Genomic DNA, 14,169 nt, shown 5'->3' with positions numbered 1-14,169 from the left:
GCCCACCGCACTACGCTCGACCGCCACCACCGACCCCTCGTCCTCGCCTCCTCCCACTCTCTGGGCAGCCACCTCGAGCGCCCGTCTGGCGAACCAGACGCGCGCGCCGCCCCGACGCGAGTGCGAACTCGCGTTCGCGAATGGCTGGCTGACTTACCGCCAGTCCAGTCAGGGGCGACCGACGACCTGGTACCTCCCGGTACCAGATCACCAATTCCTCACTCACCGGCTCCTCAACTCTCCCTTCTGGTCCCGCGCCTCGACTTGGGAGGTCCCCTCTTCGAGTCCGATGACTCTGGCGACCGTCACAGCGGCTCTGGCGACACGCAACCCAGCCGCATGACCCAGGACTTGAACGACGCGCGTTCAAGTCCAACGCCGAGCCGCAAGACTGAGCGGACCATGGACAACGCGGAGCAAGGAGAGTGGAAGGAGGACAGGGGGCAGAGGAGTAGCGAGGTTGAGGAAGGAACACAGGGACAGAGGGAGGAAGGGTGCGGGGCGAGCAGGATGCACGAGCACGAAGGCTCGACAACCACAGGCACGTACTCACCGTACGTCCCTGCATCGCCGCCTCCGCTTCCAGTGCCCGCGCCAGCACGCGTAACGACGGACGAGAGGTTCGTCGTGCGTCCTATTGACCACGAAGACGGCACTTCCGCCTCCAGGTACGACTGCGAAGTCGTACCGGATGTTTCGCGGGATAGCACGTCTGTGCTACGGGACGACCTCGCGGTCGTACCCTCCAATCTCCGAGGCAGTACGCCCAGGATACGGGACGACCTCGTGGTCGTACCGTCCATCTCGCAAAGCGACACGGCGGACGCGCAGCAGTGCACGTCCGACGTGTCCCATTCATCCATCACCGACCGATGGATAGCGAGTACGCCGAGATTGATGCTCGACGTACACGCTACCGACCAGCATAAAGGGTCGAGAACTGAAGGTACGCCCCTGATGGACGTACCCACCTCGACACCTCCTACCTTGCCCGCATCCGCACCAACAAGCGTAGCGACCAACGTTCAGTTCTTCGTACGCGTTGTTGGTCATGAAGACGGTGCGTCTGCGCTACGGGACGACCCAACGGTCGTGCCTCCCATTCTGCAAGGCAGAGCGCATGCGGTAGGAGACGACCTTGCGGTTGTACCTCCTAATTCGCGAGGCAGCACGACGGACCTGCAGCGATGCATGTCCGAAGTGCTCTACTCAGCTTCGACCGTCCATTGTGCAGCGCGTACGCCTAGCCTACTGCTAGACGTACCCGGTGGCTATGACCACTGCGCGTCGACCGTCCCTGACCCGTCGTCTGGCAGGCCCATCGCTCGACCAACTGCGACGCCACACGGCCTGCACGTCCTCACGGAAGTGCAGGCCCCCAGCTGCTCCGATGTAGCTGAACCTCCTGAGGTTCAGCTGGCCAGGTCGTGGGACGACCTCGACGACATCTCCAGCAGCCCTCAATCGCGCGCAGCCGACCTCCGAGAAGACTTGCACTCCCAACCGGAAGTACAAGCCCCCGGTAGTTCCAAGACAGCTGAACATCTCGCGGTTCAGCTGACAGGTCCACGATACAACCCCGACCGACTCGACGAAGCGGCGGACCTCGGCCTCGACTTCGACCTCGACCTCTCCAGCAACAGCATCCACCGCTCTCTCCGCGATCTTGGTGCCCCGATGAGCGCGCTGCCCGACGATCGCGTATTCCCGAGCAACGCGCGAGCTCGAGATCGCGACCCGACTACTGCACTACCAACAGTGCAGCGGCCAGCGCTTACGGATCCCGATCGACCAGAACGGTTGCTCGACCGTCAACCCGGCGAGAACTTTACAGTTCTCGCCGATGGTTCGCTCCTAGGGACCCCTCGCCAACATCCTGTCGACATCTCCGCGCCTCCCAACACTGCTGGAGACTACGACGAGTGCGACGAGCCCCAGGACGATCGCGCACCCGGAAGCTCGCACGAAGGGTGGAAGGATGGGCAGGACAGGGACGGAGAAGAAGTGGACGAGGGAGTGGAAGCAGGAGATTCCGATGGGGACGGTCAGGCAGAAGGAGGAGAGGGGGAAGGGTGCAGTGTACGCGAAGAAGACGAGCAGACGTGCTCGAAAGATGAAGGTACGCCCCTGTTGGACGTATCTCCCTCGCCTCTACAACCATCTCCTATACCGCCACCACCACTCGTAACGACCACGACAACCAATGCGGTTGTCGTGGCAGTCACCACGTGCGTCGGCGGTACAGACGACCCACGGGGCGACCTACAGGTCGCGACTGGCACGGTCACGCAACGCGGTACGATCGACGAGCGAGCGAGCTCATCCAAGGAGCTCGGCGGCGACCAGGACAGCGAGTACCTTGCGGTAATCGCCCCGCCATCACCACCTACGGTACCACTATCCGCGTCGATCGCGACCACCCGGAAGGTCGTCGCAATCGACAGTGGCCCGTCTACATCACAGAGCGACAGTGTAGTCGCATCAGCAGCCACGCACGGCGGCGCGTCCGGAGCGCATACACGCACTACCGACTCGCCCCACCTCGCCACGACGGGTGCGGCACCGCCATCGAGCTCTATGCTCAGTGTAGGTGCTGCCGAACATCCTTCTAAGGAGGAGTGCGAGTACCCCAGGGTACTCGCACACCCACTGGATCCGCACGCAGAGGGTACGGCATACGGACATGATCGTCCGACTGCCAAGGGCGAGTACCGTGAGGTACTCGCCAACTCATCTTCTTGGTTCGCAGTGCCACCGCCGTGTCGCACTGGGATGAACCATTCCACCGTCGTAAACGAATGTCAGGATGGAATAGTGGCCGGGCCCCATTCGGTAGATTGCGAGCAGTCGACCAAGACGCCTACCACGGTAGACGTGCGATGGGCTGCACCCGAGAAGCAATGGCAACTGTCGGGACGCTACGTGCTACCGGCACGTCGCGTTCAGCAAGACCGACGCGAGTTGGTTGTGTCTTTCGACGGCGAGCACCAGCCCAAGTACCATGGGGTATTTGGCACGCCCAGCGAACGAGACCGGGAGCTACCGCCGCCAAGCACATCCACGATGGATCTGTCGCTGCTTCCTCCGGACCTGGCCCAGTCGAACGATTCGACGCGGATTGATAATCCTACGTCAGGAGCAAGAACATCTGGCGAGAACGAATCTTCGTTCTCGCGGGTGCGCAGCACGGCAGGCACTTCGAGTGAAGTGTCCGCGTCGACTTGCACGACGAGGAGGTCGTCGCGCGCCCAAACAAGGTCGCGTTCCCGGGAGCTAGTTGGAAGTTTTCCGATGCAGCTGGATGAACTGGACGCCCCATCGGCACGAAGGCAAGAACCTTCGGACACAGGTGAACAGCAATGTTCACCTACTATTGGAGGTACCGAGACCGAACCAGTGCGGGTGCATGAGGGGGCTACCGTCCTCATGAGAGGGGGCACTCTCCAAAAAGGGGAAGGGAGCGGGGCGTCGAGCGGCCACCGCTTGCGTCACACCACCACCAGTACATCTCGTGAAGATGTACTGGTCTCGAATCCTGCAGCTACATGGACGCCAAGCCGTGAGCTTGACGTACAGGTTATCCATGGGGACTCGACGCGAAGGTCAGCTACTCGCACATTGAGCCAGGGACTCAATGTGCAGTACACCTCACGAGTGGCCAGTACATCACATAGTGGTGTACTGGGATCGGACGCAGTCACGGGCTGTACATCCAGCGTTGAGCTCGACGTACGAGCTTCACGTCGAACATCGAGACAGGTACCACCGGTACCACGCGTGTCGAGCGATCGACTCGACGTACAGAATACAGGTGACCGTCTCGGCCACGACCTTACTCGGGAAGATGGTACTTCGCGCCGTGAAGTACCAGTCTTGAACCAAGCATGCACACCGGATCGTCCAGTAACCGTCGATGTGAGTCAATGGCCCACGGACGAGGTGTTGCGCGAGTTGTGTTTCAGCCTCCTCGCGGACCAGCTCGACCACGATTTCGACGAGGCTGAATGCGCGGCGAGTGATGGCGAGTGGGCCATTTGGGCTCACTGCAAGAGATCTGCACTCAGCTGCGGACAGGCCATCGAGGAGATGTCCCCACGACTGGGGACATATTCTCGTGCTGCTCGACGAGCATGGGACCACTTCCAGAGGGAATTGGAAGTGGTTCCTCTCGAGTTTGATCCTCTGCTGGTTGCACCATTACCTATGGAGATGGTGCGATATTGGGCCTACAACAAGCTGGGATGGCTTGTTGTACCACCTCGCAGTCAACCTCAGGATGACTCCGACTGGTACAACTCCTCTGATGAGGAGCCTCATACCACAACTCGTGAGGATTACTCTGACCATGTTGAGTCAGAGTCTCTCTCCGAGTCTGAGCATCATAGCTCGTGGGATTCTTCGAATCCAGGTTCTGAGGGGGCAAACGCAGTAGTAGTCTCTGACTACTACGAGCAGTCCGAGATGGAGGATACCTACAGTTCTTCTGCACTACCTGCTGAAGACGAGGGTAACTCCGAAGATGCAGACTATTACTCGGAGTCCGAGTAGTAGTCTACATGCTGGTTGCACAACTCTGTCGAGTTGTGTATGACAATGGTGAACGGTCGTGTCGGCTCACTGACGTGAAGTAGTTTGTCACTGTCTACAGTTCAACATCATCTTTGTCTTGCCAATTGCTACCACCGTTGGGTGGTTGCATGTACTATTCCTTTCTTTCCTTTTTCTCTCTGTTTCTCTGGTTATCGCTGGGACCCGTGGTCGTGTCCAGTGGGGGAGAGTGTAACGGATATTCCCGTTACGGTATATTTTACATTACATATTTGTCCTTGTTTGCTCCAGGACTCGTATGGCGCGCCGGCGCACCTACGAGCCCTCAGCTTTACCTCGTCACCGCCTTTGTATGCAATCTGTAGACAGTACCTCTTGAATAGAGACTGGGTGCAGCGCATACGAGGCACGACGAGTAAGGCGCCTTACAGGGACGTTGCTCACAAGCCCGGAGATCGTGCCACGACCACTGACGAAGCGCGGCTCCCAGGTTGACTGCATCTTCTCAAGGTGCGCAGCACGGTTCTCCGTGAGGTCCTCCGCGAGCGTCTGGTTCGGCAGCGTCTGGTTCGGCGTCGCCGCGATCATGAATTGGAGCAGCGCACGCGCCGGGTCGCCCAGCGCATCCTCCTGGTTCGCGAACGCATGGTGGTTCACCATGAAGAACGGCGCGCTGGCGTGCTCGCAGATCTACTGAGCAACGGGAGATCCCCGAGAGCCTGCTCAATGAGCGCGTCTGGCTTGCTGTTGCCGGGCGTCACGGTGACCTGCTCGCTCTGCATTCCCAGAGCCCCATGCGCCTCCATGAGCTGCTCGAGATGTTCCGCGCGCGACTCAAGCTCCCCGAAGAAGTCGGCACAGTGCTCCGAATGCGCATCCGGAAGGCCGCGCACGAGACCACGCATCGTAAAGAAGGAAGCTGGGTTAGAGGAGCGGGCAGTCGTGTGCTGTGGACCCCCCACTAGAAGAGCTGGAGGGAGTGGTGGTGGTTGGGGAGAGCCGGGCTGAGCTGCGTACACGGCATCCTTACGATGATCGAAGAGTTGTCTATGTGAATCGGGTGCCACTCTGGACTGGTAAGCAGCCTGGCGCGGCCCATCTGGCGCGGGGCCCCGCGGAGCATACGGGCTCGGCGCGGCGTCCGACATGGCTTCTGGCTCGGCGGTGAGAATGACTCGTCGGGGGTTGGCGGCATTGGGGTTGTAGAGCTTGCTTGGACTGCCGGCAGATGGGCCTGCCTGATGACGGGATGAAGGACGGGGAGAGCGGCAGCGGTAATCTTGAGGCGGCGTGAAAAGCCATCAGCTTCGGCTGCCATCGCGGATGGCGAGGTCTAATTGGCGGCAGTGTTGGGTGATAGTGGAGGAGCGTGCATCCGACGAGGAGCAGGCGCGCGCGGTGGTCAGGGAGTGGAAGAAGAGCCTGAGGGAGAGGGCGTTCGGTCGGCTCGTTTTGCTACACTGCGAGTGCAGTCGCGGCGGGTCAGTCTCCATGCGAAAACCCGACTACGGAGCTACGTACGCGGCATGCCTGCATTAGAACGCGACAAATTTGTCTGCAGGATTTGTGTGTTACACCAGCCTGTGGGGCGCGGCCGCGGGGGATGGCTGCGGCGACTCGGACCCGGTGGTGAGGGCAATGGCGAGTGGCCTCCCGGCGACGAAGACAGGCGGAGGAGAGGAGAATGAGGCGCCTGTCTGTAGCTTGCGAGTGTTCGTCAGGAGCACGTACGTCGAGCGGTAGGCTCGGCGTACCCAATGCGCGATGCTCGGCGGCGAAGAGAGGGGCGGCAGTGACTGGGTGGGCACGTCCAGTGAAGGCGTACCGTCGATTTTGGAGCAAGCTTCCTGCCCGCTTTCCCTGCTCCCCGCACCCGTGCCCCTACTATCCTACCCTCCTCACATCATCCCCGCTCTGCACTCGTCGCGTTCTGGACAGTCTTGTCGCTCGAGGTTGGACTTGCGCGCGCGTTGCGCGAGACCTGGTTCGCGTGGCTAGGTTGCCTGTCACGCAGAACCACGCGATGTCGAGTGGAGGTTCCCAGATTCGAACCGCTGGGTCAGGAGCGCGAGCGGGAGAGCGGGAGAGGGAGACCGGAGAGGGTAGAGGGCGATCTTAAAGCTTGAAAGCTTGATGGTTCACGTTCGGCTAGTCAGGTGTCAGTTCGAGCTCGCCTGACCGCCGGCGCGTTCCGACCCTCCTCCAGCGGTCGTCTCCTCCAGCGGTCGTGGTGGCTGCCCGAGTCAGCGCGCCGGGCGCTAAACAACCCGCTCACCGTTCAAACGTCGTTCACGCGGACTCGCCGCGCGCGTCGCGCACGACCTCATCAGTGCGTCTAGCAGACTCTAGCTTAGCGACGGTGCCATCATGACCCTCGCTGTGTCCTGCCCTCGAACAGCCCGGACAAATGGGACTTGGCCGAGACTTTCTCGTATGCCGTCGCCTTTGGTATCCACCTCACTGTCCACGATCGCCCTCGTCGCTCTTTATCTGCATCAAGACGAATTTTTTACAACAGATTCTGCGTAACGTTGGAGAAAGGGCTCACGCAGGCGACGACCCGCAACGACCGTGCCCTTCACTCGATTGTCTACTTCCACGTCACCATCATCTCGCAGGCTCTCAACTTCGCGGCGCGCTGGCATGGGTTCGTTCGCGCGCTGTTCGCGGCGTGCCGCGTCGTACAGCTCGTGTCGACGATCGTCGCTGTGTACGCGGTTCGCTCCCATCCGCGGCATCCCACTTGGGGTGGGCGTTGCCTGGGTCTGGGTACGCCTTCGATTATCTTGTTGTGACCCTCGGCATTCTCTTACCTGCGCACCTGCCGGGCGTCATCTCGTTCGTCCCTCTCGACTGGATCAGGTTTGCGATGAAGGCCGCCATCATCCAGAGGCTTTCTGGCTGCTGCAACGCCGCAATGGCGCAGGCTTCCGCCGCCCAGTACCCGCGCTTGGTCCCGCGCGGCACGCCGGCAGAGCCGGGCTGCGCCCCCACTCGCGAGGTTGCCGGGGGCCGCAACGCGCGCACCGAGGACGCCTCCTGAAGGCCGCGGTCAGGCAGCAACGGCGCGCACCCCGGGCTCAACCATCGCGGCGCGTTTGCGGTTCTTGAGGTACTGGCTAAAGCTCAGCCGCAGCTCTTCCGGCGGCGATCCTGCATCGATGTTCGCGTTGGGGTAGGGCCCGGGTGGTTGCATCTGCAGGGTCGCCAAAGGAGGACTCGGCGGCAGTCTCCAGTCTCCTCGCCGCGCCGGGCAGTGGAGGGAGGTCGCGGCTGCGCCTTGGCGCTTTTGCAGTTCTGGAGGTACTGGCTAAAGCTCAGCTGCAGCTCTTCCGGCGGTGATCCTGCATCGATGTTCGCGTTGGGGTAGGGCCCGGGTGGTCGCATCTGCAGGGTCGCCAAAGGGGGACTCGGCGGCAGTCTCCAGTCTCCTCGCCGCGCCGGGCAGCAGAGGGAGGTCGCGGCTGCGCCTCTAGTTCCTGCAGGCTCCAGCCTGGCCGCGCCCGCGCGAGCAGCAACCGGCTAGCCTGCGCCTACTGGCTAGCCACCACTGCGCGGCACCCAGGTTGGCGGCCGCTGCCTCCCGCGCGCCGCGGCGCTGAAGCCGCCCAGCTTGCAAGTTGCGGGAGGCTGGGGCGCTGCCTTTTCTGCTGGTCCCAGCGTGCTCCCCGGCCGCTCCGCGCCGCCCCCACTCGCCTGCAGAAGAATCCCGCAGGTTGCGGCTTTCTGCCCGGCCGCTACCCGGCCAAGGTCAAGGCGCTCCCGGTGGGCAGCTCGATGCGGCGAAGGAGTTGGATCGCCGCCTCGGGGAGGAGCTTGGTCCCTCCGCTCCGCCCTTGTCCGTGCCGTTCGCGGCCCCGCGCAACATTTTCCGGCGCGCACGCAACTGCCGCCTGCGCCCTCGTGCGCTTCGCGATCCTGGGCGCCGCGCTCAATTGTGACTTCGTGCCCCCTCCGCCGCCACCTCCAGGCAGGCTGACGAGGACTGGCGAGGACTGGTGGAGTGCTGGTGTATGCGAACTGCAGAGCGAGAATCAGCACGATAGTTCAGAGCCAACATTGTTTTCATAGATGTTCTGTTCCTAAGCCATAACGGTCCAGTGCAGCCCGAAAACTGCCAGGGGTGAATCTGTACGACTACGAGTGCATACTGCGAGCGAGCGGCGAGGAGATAGAACATACGACGAGTATTATATGAGTGAATGAAGTGCGAATGGTAAGCAAGGTAGAATAGCGCGAAGACCATGCGGAAAAGGCAGGGAGGACTCAGGCGTCGCTACGATCGTAAAGCAGGCCCGAGTCGCCTCAACCTGTGAACTGAATGAGAACATCAAAGGATACCACCGTGGGGACTGGCGATTGCAGAAAGCAATTCCTCAAGAAGCCAGCTGTCGATTGCATTGAGGAGGGACGTCGGCTTGTCCACCGAATCCGGATCGTATACCTCGTGGACGAGCTGTGCGAGGTAGGCAGTCGGAACGACACCTTCCTTGAAGCAGGTCTGCCAGCTGACGATGCCTTCCTTTTCGCAGAATGCGCGGCTCGCGACAGGGCAGGCATAGGCCTCGTCACTATTGCCAACAAAAGTGATCTGGAAATTGAACCGACTCAGGATCCAGATACATACTAACGATGCAGACCTGCTGCGAGTACGAACCTTGATTTTCTCGCTACCCACAATCGAGTCGGAGCCAGTGGCAGCGATGGCGAGCATGCGAGGGCGGAAGCTCGGAGAGTCGATCTCTTCAAGTGAGACGAGGTCAGAGGTGAACGTCCCGGCAGCTCGCTTCCTCTCGAACGACGCAGCGCAGGGAATGCCTGTGCGCTGGAGGAAGCCCCTGACCACATCCCCTAGACTGGCACGCCCATCGTCGAAGGCGATCGTCTTCAGGGGAAGAGGGACTGTGTGCTTGACGATAATATCGAGGTAAGGCTTGAGGCTTTCGTAGCTGCCAATTCGCGTCGAACAGGCCGCCATCACGAGTGCAGCTGGTCCACCGGCGAATGCTTGAGCAGCCTGAAGAAGACTGTAAGAAAGGTAGTCCCTCGGCTGATAGTGCTGCATTAACGAACCTTCGACAACGTGAACCCGTTGTGACACGGCAACTCGAAGCCTGCGCGGAAAGCACGAGTATCGGTATGCTCTGCAACAGTGTCGTCGCCTAGCAGAGCCTTGTACAGGAGCATTGGGGCAAAAGCAGCATGGGTTTCTTCGTCACGAATCGTGTATAATGCAGTCTGCAAAATCTCGTCTCGTCATCTACAAAGCAGATCATGTGTGGCGACTTACATGCTTCCCAAGGTAAATGACAAAGTCTTCTTCAAATGGTGTGAGATCGCCAGTCGGCCCAATGCTGTCGAGCTGGATGATCTCCGCTGCGAGACGAGGATGGAAGGCCTGTGTGACCTCGCGCGTGATCGCCTCAAAGTTGCAGCCATTGAGAAGATAGATCAACCATTCTCCTGTGATCTTCGGGATTGCCATACCATTCACCAAGCAGAGGCCGACGATGGCACCGAGGGCCCCAAGCTCTTCCTTCTGTGCAGGACTCAAGGCTCGTGGAGGGCAAGCAAGGACGTTGGAGTTCTCGCCAAGCCTCGTCATGAAGTACGATGGTAAGCAGCGAGAGAATTCTGCGAGCAGTACCATCATTGTCTGCCGTTCAAGCACATTATTCAGTGATACCTATCCGATACTAACGGTACACCCGGGGTGCATTTCGCCCGTTGCAAACGGTGGGCCGGAGGCCGCCCGGAGGAACACGCCGCACGCTGCAGGCGTAATGGCCGCAGACCAGACCAGATGTTAATAGCATTGGGGCCGGTGGGTAGGCACGAAGGTCTGCAACGACACAGCCGGAGTAGTGTTTTACTCAATGATATGCAATACGGGACGGCCGAGATACCTTGCGTGCCGTATACAACGGCACGGCCCGTAGCATGCATAACACTGCTATGGCGGTGCGGCCGAATGACTGTCAAATAATTGTGACGTCACGGTCGGGTTTCAAGTTCATCGCCCACAACGTGCCGGCCACCGCCTCCGGCATATCGCCTAGGGCGTTTCTAGCGACATGGCCGGTTGCCTTTGTATACCACACCTAGCGTGCCGGCCGGTCTACAAACCGAACAAAGTCGGCAGCGGACTAGGTTCTGTCCCCCTCCTATAAAGAACGTTGTAAGCGGTCCGGGCGGAAGCGTTCCCGTGTGACTTCAACCAAGGGCTGTACAGTGGGCCGCATATCACACAGAGCAATAACCGCTGGTAACGGTCCGGCCGGTCACATGAAGTCAGTGTAACGCCCTCGCGTCAAGGGCAGGGATAGCGACGACATATTTAATGTGAACGTTTCGATCGGTCCGGCCGGACATTATGAGATGAATATAATGGCGGGGGAAGAGTTTGGGCATGCAGATATTGGGGGTGCTGGTAGAGCACACCAACGGTCCCACCGGAGAACAGGAGGCTCAGATTGTCCACTGCAGGAACAATGCAGCAGTGTAGAGACCATGGGGATGCAGTCGGACAATGTGAATGGTCGTGGTGGCATACACATGGATTGCCCTACTGCCTGCAAGCGATGGAGGCTCCGCGTGTCTGAGTCGCTGGCCGACGCTCCATACAGTCCGGCCGGCGAACGCATATCTGCTGTCATAGCTGCCGGGGATGTGATCAAACCCAGCAAAGTCGAAATGTTCCGTCAGCTGGTATACCTGTGCAGTTGCGTTCACAATTAACAATAGCCTGGTCACTCTCCGCACTCCGGACACATGGATTTCCCTACTGCCTGCAAGCGATGGAGGCTCCGCGTTTCTGAGTCGCTGGCCGACGCTCCATACAGTCCGGCCGGCGAACGCATATCTGCTGTCATAGCTGCCGGGGATGTGATCAAACCCAGCAAAGTCGAAATGTTCCGTCAGCTGGTATATCTGTGCAGTTGCGTTCACAATTAACAATAGCCTGGTCACTCTCCGCACTCCGCAGGTCAAACTCACCGGCCGAAGATACAGAGCGTCTGGCCGGCGGGCGCAAGTTTCCTTTCATACCCTGTCGGGGATGTGATCAAACCCAGCACGGTCAACATGTTTCGTCAGTCCGTATAATAGTGCAGTTGGTGCTGTAACAAATGATGGCCGGCTCAGTACCGTGGCTGCGCACGTCCTAGTCGCCGGCCGAAGATACGCACCAGTCGGCCGGCGCACGCGGATCTGCCTTCAAACCCTGCGGGCGATGTTAGAATCTGCACATCCGTGTACCCCGCAAAGACTCCAGGTCTCCTGGCTAATTAACACTTTTTCACTCTCATCGCCTGCAGGCAAAGGTAGACCGTGCACCCTGACTGGCCGGCCGAAGGAGCTCACTGTCCGGCCGGTGTACACCTGTATGCTGTCATCGTCTTCCGGCAATCTCAGGTCACTTTCCCTGCCACCTCACGCGGTATTTCGCTGGAACATTATGCGGCACTAAAGATACATTGAGAAAATCTAACTCTCTCATTCCACACGCTCCGTCTGGGAACGCAAGCGGTACCACCCACGAATCCAATCGACAGCCTCCATGTTGTTGACGTTCGCATTTTGAAGCGCTCCGAGGGCTTCCAGACGGGCGAGTATAATTCCACGCTCAGCTGTCAACTCCAAAACCCTCGTCGCAGTTGCCGCTGTGAGCGCCGGTCCTGCAACCAGTGTGTCAGCATCTGATTGTCACGGTACCCCGAGCACGCAGTACAGTTGTCCGCCCAGTCCAGTGACTCGGCCGACGGTGTACTGTCCGGCTCCCATATGTGGTGCGCGGGATCGTACGTGTCAGTGACAGAGACAGAATACATGAATATTCGGTTGTCTTCCTGCCACGGACTCTTTGAACATCAGGAATACTGACCGTTCTCCCTAGTGTCCGGAGGAGCGTAAGTAATCTTCTCCGGCTGTAAGGCACTAATTAGTCCGTAACCGGTCGCATCGTAGACGAACATACCTGTTCCATTAGGGTTCGATCGTGCCCATCGTCAGGGACCCTCGGCAAGTCGGATATCGTTGAAGAAGACGATTGCGCTTGTTTCATACTCAGTTCGGGCATGCCTACATCACCCGCCGGCTGTCCTCCGCCTGATGTGCGCGAGAATCGAGGAGACGCACCAGGCAACTGTGAAGCCCCCGTAGTGGTCATTCCTTTTGGTCGTGCAGACCTTTGAGTTGTGGGAGGTTCCACAGGGAGGCGTGGACTTGGCCGGGGCGGCATTTGAACCCGCGGTGTGGCTGCCGGTGGTGACCTTTTCCGGGGAATCGACTCCCGGGCGTTCGCCATCCCATCCTGGGCCCCGGACTCCGAATTTCCACTTACAGGCAAGGCGGCAGGTGGTTTGTGCACGTTGTCGGGCACCGCGGTGCTGCCACTGTGGGCCGCCAGCAATCCAGACGTTTCCTGGTCAACGTCACATTCATTCTATGAAGACCGTCAGCAACCCACGCGTTTTCGAAGTACTGTCAGGAACACTTACGGCCTCTGCCTCGTCCATCGGGATCGCAATTCTACCGCGCGCCATGGTCCCTGCCCGCCTCTGAGGTTCGGAGTTCTCTTGCCTTGTGTGCCCCTGCCGCTGTGTGAGGTTTGATCGCAGCCACACTTCACACTGCTGGCTTACCTCGTCGTTGTCATCCATTGGGATCTTGAATCGGAAGGGATGATGCGCCCCTGATCCTAACTCGGACGTGGCACGGGCAGACCTTTTATTCTTGGCTGTGCGGGTCTTGGAACTTCAATCAGCGGCATATATGGCACGAGTACGGTGGAGCGATACGTACTGGTGCTGGCAATGGCAAGGGCGTCTCGTCCTCCATCGGGATGTGGAAGCGTCCGGAGGGTGTCTCGTCCTCCATCGGGATCTTGAAGCGTCCGGAGGGTGTCTCGTCGTCCATCGGGATCTTGAAGCGTCCACCAGAGCGCACATTCTGCGTAATGTATTAGTTTCGATCCTCAGCTAATACGAGAAGTAAACAATACACACCGATGACGTTTCTGGCACCGGTTCGTCTTCCTCCATGGGAATGGCAAAACGTCCGCGAACAACGCTTTTGGGCTGCCGCCCGGTACGCTCGCCAGCTGACGTGGCAAGGTCAACGCCATCGCGACTCGGCAATTGACGACCGGCCTGTAACAGTTAACCAGCCGAAAGTAATGCATGCATTGCGACGCTGCATACCTGAGCATCGGCGGAATCTTCGGCAAAATCCATGGTCTTACCGGGGGGGACACCGGTATTTGGCGTGCTGCGCCTCACCAGGCGCGCCGACTGGGCTCGCCCACGCGTGGATTTTCGTGCACCTGCCAGGCGCGGCGTCAGTGACTTACAAAAGATGTCTCATGGCCACGTACCTCTTCCGGACATTGTGATGTGGAAGTGAGCAGAGTGGCGGTCGATCTGTGGCTGCACAAACCAAATGTGGCTTCCGATCGGCGAAGTTCGCTTTCGGCTAACGCGCCCGCGGCCGCGCCGGGACCACGTGACACGTGTGGCTTTGAACTTTGTGATCGCCGGGCTTCGCTCTCGCGTCCATCATCGCGTCGCTCACCACTCGCCTGTCCCCTCTACTCCAACACTGTGCTTTGCATCTCGTCTCGCC

At 59.7% G+C, this 14,169-nt stretch overlaps 3 protein-coding genes across 3 annotated transcripts; 1 reads left to right on the top strand and 2 right to left on the bottom strand.

The window, feature by feature from the left end:
* Positions 1-3,001: 3,001 nt before the first annotated feature.
* On the top strand, positions 3,002-4,829 carry B0H18DRAFT_1039076 (uncharacterized protein; the record flags this gene model as incomplete). Its single annotated transcript, XM_048030479.1, has 2 exons — positions 3,002-3,022; positions 3,100-4,829. The coding sequence occupies 2 exons, from the start codon at positions 3,002-3,004 to the stop codon at positions 4,546-4,548; spliced, it is 1,470 nt and encodes a 489-aa protein (XP_047887551.1). The 3' UTR covers positions 4,549-4,829.
* Positions 4,813-10,153, bottom strand: B0H18DRAFT_1124439 (uncharacterized protein; the record flags this gene model as incomplete). Its single annotated transcript, XM_048034851.1, has 9 exons — positions 4,813-4,863; positions 4,921-5,238; positions 5,316-5,782; positions 7,362-7,587; positions 7,622-7,854; positions 8,890-9,139; positions 9,206-9,565; positions 9,622-9,786; positions 9,839-10,153. 9 exons carry the CDS (start codon positions 10,151-10,153, stop codon positions 4,813-4,815), a joined length of 2,385 nt encoding a protein of 794 aa, XP_047887550.1.
* An 863-nt stretch (positions 10,154-11,016) lies between these two features.
* On the bottom strand, positions 11,017-13,781 carry B0H18DRAFT_958976 (uncharacterized protein; the record flags this gene model as incomplete). The annotated part of the gene is made up of 11 exons (XM_048042763.1): positions 11,017-11,478; positions 11,736-11,830; positions 12,087-12,224; positions 12,431-12,473; positions 12,524-12,654; positions 12,685-12,970; positions 13,047-13,145; positions 13,191-13,295; positions 13,351-13,497; positions 13,554-13,697; positions 13,749-13,781. The coding sequence occupies 11 exons, from the start codon at positions 13,779-13,781 to the stop codon at positions 11,017-11,019; spliced, it is 1,683 nt and encodes a 560-aa protein (XP_047887549.1).
* Positions 13,782-14,169: the final 388 nt, after the last annotated feature.

The sequence above is a fragment of the Fomitopsis serialis genome (assembly GCF_022376445.1).
Source record: "Fomitopsis serialis strain Sig1Antser10 chromosome Unknown B0H18scaffold_123, whole genome shotgun sequence".
Taxonomy (NCBI): Eukaryota; Fungi; Basidiomycota; class Agaricomycetes; order Polyporales; family Fomitopsidaceae; genus Fomitopsis; species Fomitopsis serialis.
This window is presented reverse-complemented; position numbering and strand designations above follow the sequence as displayed.